The 7383-nt window shown below is 44.9% G+C and overlaps 1 protein-coding gene across 1 annotated transcript in view; it reads left to right on the forward strand.

Moving 5' to 3' along the window:
• Positions 1–5890, forward strand: part of LOC311244000 (tyrosine-protein phosphatase non-receptor type 18-like) — a gene marked incomplete at its 5' end in the record, with an annotated part of 69159 nt that extends 63269 nt beyond the window's left edge. The window contains 2 exons of the mRNA XM_084333409.1: positions 5457–5546; positions 5774–5890. Coding sequence (XP_084189535.1) covers positions 5457–5546; positions 5774–5847 — 164 coding nt within the window. The 3' untranslated portion in view covers positions 5848–5890. The remainder of the gene's footprint in view (positions 1–5456; positions 5547–5773) is intronic.
• Positions 5891–7383: the final 1493 nt, after the last annotated feature.

Genomic DNA, 7383 nt, shown 5'->3' on the forward strand with positions numbered 1-7383 from the left:
GAGAGCTATTTCACGTAGATTTCATGCTGATCAGGCCTTGTTATCATAGCCAACCAGCCGATCAGTGTATTAGGCTACAATAACGAATTCCGTTATTGGTAATCAATAATCAGAAACGACGTCCCGCGCCCCCCCCCCCCCCCCCTGTCATGCATTACCAATCATATGCATTTTGATTTTTACCTGTAGCTTGTGTAGGGCCGAAACGCCAATCGATTTAACGTTATTAGCTTAGCGCCTTATAACTAGCCTTGCAGGAATTATCCCAGATCATTCCGATATAACGCTCATATTCATCACGCTATAAAATGGGAACGTATTGATGAAAAAATGTATTCCTTAAGGCATATTGAAGGGAAGGTTTATAGTGTCAATTGACAATGAGAATGGACACATAGCAATAATTTAAAATATAGATTTAGCTCTACAAACACCTTCACGCATAGTTAAACCTTGTTATGAGAAGCTGGCCTTATAGAGTGGGGCCCGTCTAATCCCTGTGGCCGTCGATGTGTTAAGTTATATTCTCCTTCTGTTATGGTTTGTAACCGACCCCAATCGCACAACACAAGACAGGTATGAGAGTAAGCCAAAACAGGGCATTTATTTATTATAGAACAAAAAGCGGCACAGTTCCTTTAAGGGAGAACACAAAAACACTAGAGTCAAAGAAATATGGAAAATGCGGCACTGTGCCTTTAAGAGGCGAACAGGCTAAGGGACTAAGGCTAAGGGCCAGGGCTAAGGACCAGGGCTAAGTGTCAGGGCCAGGACCAGGGGCACTGGAGAGGGGGACAGGGACAGAGGCCCGGAGAGGCGGGCTGGAGACAGGGACAGAGAACAGGGTTAAGGCCTTGGACAGGGCGAGGGCCAGAGCTGCTTACAGGGATGAGGACAGGGTTCCGACGGCGGAGGCCTGGCACGGGAACAGGGGCCCGACGGCGGAGGCCTGGCACGGGGACAGGGGCCCGACGGCGGAGGCCTGGCACGGGGACAGGGGCCCGACGGCGGAGGCCTGGCACGGGGACAGGGGCCCGACAGCGGAGGCCTGGCACGGGGACAGGGGCCCGACAGCGGGGGCCTGGCACGGGGACAGGGGCCCGACAGCGGGGGCCGGGCACGGAGACAGGGGCCCGACAGCGGGGCCGGGCACGGAGATCCTCCTCCTCGGATGCTGCAGACGGGCAGCGCAGAACAAAGGGGGTCCCAGGGGACCGGGATGGGAACACGCCGTCCTCCCGTGGAATACTAGGGAGCGACGACGAGCCTCACCCCAGGTACGAGGATCACAAAGAGACGCCTTCCTCCCGTGGAATCGGGAGCGATGGTGTGCCGCCTTGACGTCTGGAGTGGGAACACTGGAAAACCTCCCGTAGAGAATTAGAGAGCGAAGACGGTGTCCCACTCCAGGCAAACGGCGACAGGTGGTGATGGCTGGGCCGTCGTCTCACGCCGGAGACGCGGCAGGTGATGGTGACGTACAGAATGGTAACGTACAGAACTCCATGAACACAGACACAGATACAGAACGACCCGACCAGGACTGGAAGGGAGCCTGCCACCTAAGTACTCTCCCGAGCAGATTGCAAACTCCCAACAGGGGCGTGAGGGTAGAGGAACAGAATGTCCAAGGGTGGGGGCTGGTGAAGAGTAGGAGGCAGGCAAAAGTTCTCACAAGGGTGGGGGCTGGTGAAGAGTAGGAGGCAGGGAAAATTCTCACAAGGGTGGGGGCTGGTGAGGTGAGGAAAGGGAAAAAAAGGTCCAGGGAACAGGCGAATCCTCACACCTTCCCTGTTGATTGATTGATTGATTGAAAATGTTATTAACAGATTGCAGAATGGGTACAATACAGTACAGCTCAATACACACAATTGTTAAGGGGATGCAGACCAGAGAAAGACTTTCGTCTTGTTTACATCCGCCCTAAAAACATGGCTCAGCAGCAACTCAAATTGGTCTTAAAATGTTTTTTTTATCTCTTTTATCATAACTTGGCTTTTATTTCTTTTATCATGAGTTGCTTTTAAGGGTTTGCGGATTTTCTTTTAACATTAGTTAACTGTATGAGTTGTCAGGTTAGGTGTTTTTATAATTTTCTTTTAGAATGTGTCCTGTCAGTGTACATGTCCATTTGTGTTTCTGTGCCTTTTTATGTTCCATGTATGGACCACAATGGAAACAAGCCTTGGCTTTATTGTGTTTTATCCATTTTTGACCAGCGTTATTGACACTGTTATTGTCTTGTCTTTTAAAATGTTTTTTTGTCATACGATTTGTGTCAAAATAAAGTATTAAATCAATCAATCAATACATCAGGGTCCCCCATTTTCAATTCATCATAACATATATGACATACATGACAAGTCAAGTCAAGTCAAGAGCTTTATTTGTCACGGCATACAAGTATACAATGAAATGCGGGTGGTCTTGCCCGCAACGATGTGCAATACAGTGGTACAACATGTAATAGAATCCAATAAAAAACAACATTGTGCAATAAACAGGTAACAGGTAACAGGTAACATGGTGGGACATCTCGGTATCTGTACATAGTTATTTACAGGGCATATAGGACATGCTAGGTAGCTTTGGTAGTGCAATACACTGTTACTGTTGTTATACTAATTTAAAGTGACCTTTCCTTTTTGGCCATAAGTGTGGGCGTGTGCGGCATGAGTGTGTGTCTGCTCATGTTAATGTGTTAAAGTGGCTGCTAGTGTGTGAGCGTGCACAGCGTGCGTGACGTGTGTGTGCTCATGTGTGCTTGTGTGTGGATAGATCAGTGTTCTGTGGCACTCAGTGTTCATTGTTCAAGGCTCTGATGGCCTGGGGGAAGAAGCTGAGCCTGACATACAGATAGACAGTACTGCTGCTACATCTATACATTTATGACATACCAGATTTACGGTTTTAGGCGGGGTGGGGGGGGGGGGGGGGGGGGGTAACTGTACATTGGATTATCGACGAAACCTTACTTGGTTCCAAGAAGAGGGTCTCGTGTATTATTGGGTTAGGACATTTACTGTACATTGGAGGGGGTTGGGTTAGGACATTTACAGGGGCCAGTTTCGAATTGCAGTCTCCCGTAGGTGCTCCTTGAGAGTGGTTTTAAAAGTGGGTAGTGATTCACATTCCTTTACAGCTGTGGGTAGGGCGTTCCACATTGATGTGGCATAATTGCGAAACGTGTTTAGTCCCTTGTTTGAGCCGAATCTGGGTTTAACATTATTTGTGGAGCTCCCTCTGGTGTTGTGGTCGTGGTATTCACTGACCTTTGGGAAGTATTTTGACATGTACATGGGTACCTTAGTCATCTTTGAATGTTGCCTGGGATTAGTTTATATCTGGCTTTGTATACAATGAGGGCAGTTTTGAAATCATAAATAAATAAATTATTGAAATTGAAAATGTCAATGTTTGTTGACTATTCTTATTGCTTTTTTTTGCATGGTGCATATTGGCTGTAGAGGGCTTTTGTAGGTATTACCCCACACCTCCGCACAGTAGTTCATATATGGAAGGAAGAGCGTACAGTACAGTGTACAGTACCTGAACATATTGCTAAGGTTGTTGTGTATCAAGCACTGCCCATACCAATAACACAAAATAAATTTATCGAGTGGGACAAATGGATCTCAAGGTTAATTTTGGGGGGGAAAGGTCTAGAATCAGATTTGCGACTCTGCAGCTACCCAAGGAGAGAGGAGGAATGGCGGTACCAAGTCTTAAAGAATATTACTATGTGGCACAACTCAGAGCAGTGGCATGATGGTGTAATGCAGATATAGCCAGATGGAAAGACATTGAAACAAAGAGGGAAGGTTACCAGATTCAAGCATTAGTGGGGGATAAGGAAATATCTAGGTTACAGGAAAACGTATTGTACCCAACTAAATTTACTTTAAATATCTGGAAAACGGTAGTAAGGAGATATAAATTAGAACGATTTTGAGATGGTTAATTTACGATCATAGTTTCATGAGATGGGCAAGTAAGGGCATCACAGCAATATGTACGATGGTGGAAAAGGGGGAAATGCAGAGTTTTCAATATTTAAGAGACACGTTTAATTTGGATAAGGATCTTTTTGAAGACATTTTAAATACCTACAAATACCTATATACGGGAAATAAAAACAGATCAGAACATTGAACAAAACGGGGTAATTAAAACAATGGTCAATGCATATGAAGGAAAGAAAGGTAGAGTGATATCATTTCTGTACCGGGCTCTGTTGGGAAGTAAGGGCAATTCAACTATATATATATATAAAAGAAAAGTGAGAAAGTGAACTTGAGATTGAGATGACAGAGGAAGAATGGTATAATGTGTGCAAGCTACAACACTCAACCACTGATTCAAGGGTATGGAGGGAATTTGGATCGAAAATTTGTATTGGGTACTTCATAACTCCAAAGATGAAGGGGAAGCCAACACATAGCGGCACGGTGGTGTAGTGGTTAACACTGTCGCCTCACAGCAAGAAGGTCCAGGGTTCGATTCCCGCTTGGGGACCAGGTTTCTGCGTTGCCAGTTACCCAGGTGGGGTATCGCCCAGGCCTTTCTGTGTGGAGTTTGCATGTTCTCCCCGTGCCCGATAAGATAAACCCAATGGAAAAACATGCACAACAACAGATCACTAACGCTGTTGCGTCCTTGGCGAAGACGGGCAGGAGCACTTGGATTGGTCCCCGGGGCGCGGCTCACGTCGACGCCCTATCTGCTCCCGGCTGCCCTTGGGGGGAAGGACGACGGGATGGGTCAAGTGCAGAGACTCAATCGCATTAGGCCACACAAGAAATTGCATGTGTGTGTTCCTGTGTGTGTGTGCCGCCCATCGCATGTGTGTGTCGTTTGCATGCCAAATAAAGACTTCCTATATTATTAACACTAGAACCAAATGAATGTTGGAGGTTGTGTGGCCAAGTGAGGGCAGATCACACACATATATTTTGCAAGTGCCAAAAAAATTCAGGAGATTTGGGAAGGAGTGTGGGAAATATTAAAGGAGATACTGGGTTATGGAGTGCCTAAGACAGGTCTGGTATTATATCTGGGGAATCTGCCACAGGAAAACATACAAGGAGGAGACAGATACCTGGTGAAGGCACTGCTAGCAGCCAGCAAGAAAACCACAACAAGAGCATGGTATAAGGTGGACCCGCCCACAAAGGAGCAGTGGTTGTGTATAGTGGAGGAAATATATGACATGAACATTTTACACATATTTTGAGGGAAATTTGGGTAGAAATGGGGGAAATGGGTTGAATATAAAAACCTATTTTCCTTTGTTTGTTAGTTTATTTGTGTCATGTATGTCATTGTAAATGTAAAGACAATTTATTTTAAAGAGATCTATCAGTTCTCCAGCCGTTAACCAAGTGAGTTATATCTGCTACGTTGTGGAGCTTGATGGCTACAGGCACAAAAGACTGACGAGGATATTTGTGTTTCAGCTGATTGCCACTCGTCAACAGAGGATGACTATGAATACGTCTCCAAACCCCTCAAAGAGATTACCAGCCCCTGTATACCTGGAAACATGGGTATGTGTCTGTCTGTATGTCTGTCTGTCTGTCTGTCTGTCTGTCTGTCTGTCTGTCTGTCTGTCTGTCTGTCTGTCTGTCTGTCTGTCTGTCTGTCTCTCTCTCTCTCTCTCTCTCGCTCTCTCTCGCTCTCTCTATATCTCTCTCTATATCTCTCTCTATATATCTCTCTATATATATGTATGTATTAACAAACCAGGTATTCCTTGTTTGTATTTTCTATACAGGTTTTAACTGTCGGATAAAGAAGCCAAAAGGTCCTAGAGAGCCCCCTGCTGAGTGGAGCAGACTGGAGAGATAGAACACCTGGCGTGGACTAGAGAGATGGAACACCTGGCATGGACTTGACTCACTAGAGAGATGGAACACCTGGCATGGACTGAAAACACCTGGCATGGATTTAGCTAGACTGGACTGGAGAGATAAAAGAACTGGACTAAGCTAGACTGGAATCAGAAGGCATTTCTCCACCAACAATTTTGACTTGAAGTAGGACTTCATTATGAAGACTTAACACTTTGAGTGCCAGCAGGGGGCGCACGATTTAGCGCTCTATTCAATGAGAGGGCGAGCACATTTGCAAATGCATAAACTATATCTTAAATTATGGCTATGTGTCTAATACACCCGTCGCTTATCAATGACTTGCTTGCAGTCAACATTGTCAAAACGGATTGTTTTTTCATCAGTACATTTCCGTTTTATACCATTTTGAAAAACGCTCGTTTTTGGACATTTCCAGAAAAAAAAGTGATACGTTGTAATTTTTCGGCCTATTCATGAATTGTTTTCAAATAAACGCTAGATTATCGATAGTATATGTGTACTTATGCACGCTAGAGAAGCGGGCTGAAAAATCGATTATCTTATTTCCTGATCAGCACACACACACACACACACACATACACACATAGGGGACACGTTGATATATCTGTGAAAAAAGCTCTGATTACCCCAAGACTGGTAAAATAGATCAGATGTTCTCCAAAAAGATTATTCCAATTCCTGATCGCCATTCCAAATATCGATCACATTTATTGATCCAACGCTGGGTGCTCGAAACACAAATTCCACGCTGTTCTGAGGGACCACAAAGACTGCAATCGGCTCGGATTACATGCCTGACAAGTAAAATGTGGATTCCGGATTTTCTTTTCTTTTTCACATGCGTTTTCATTCAGTCCAATCCAAAGGGGCATTACCATCCGGGAGACGATAGGGGGCGGTATTTTCCCTGTTCGAGCTCAGAGAGAGTCCCAGTGGTAACGTGAGGCTAGATTGATGACAAATTTATGGAAATCGCGAATAAAGAAAATAACGATTAATAACGAGATTTCTCGTCGTTGGCATGAAATAACGACAATTCTCGTCGTTGGCACTCAAAGTGATAAAGGGGAACCACCAAATTTATAATTTAAAACATGACTGGTCTTATCCTTTAAAACATTACCCTGGTCTTATCCTTTAAAACATTACTCTGGTCTTTCCTTTAAAACATTCTGCTGCACAGACAACCAATATTATATTATTTTGTTATTGTTATTTTTCATTATCATTTTCTTAACACTTTGATTGCCCAACCCGAGTTTTCTCGGGTTTACCCCCCGCGGGTTGAATGCCCATCACGAGAATATTCGTTTTTTCTCGTTTTTTTTTTTTATTAGCGATCTGAATTCATATTTCATCAACCGAGTCTACCGTTGGAAATTCAGCCACCCCAGGCGCTCAGATGTGAAAAAAGCGCCCCCTACGCCCCGGACTCCACATTTAACTTCTCACTCATGCAACCGGCGTCGATCAGCTTCACTCTGGAGCCTCAGAGCAGCGGGATTATGTG

Source organism: Notolepis coatsorum (genome assembly GCF_963971535.1).
Source record: "Notolepis coatsorum genome assembly, chromosome: 17".
NCBI lineage: Eukaryota > Metazoa > Chordata > Actinopteri > Aulopiformes > Paralepididae > Notolepis > Notolepis coatsorum.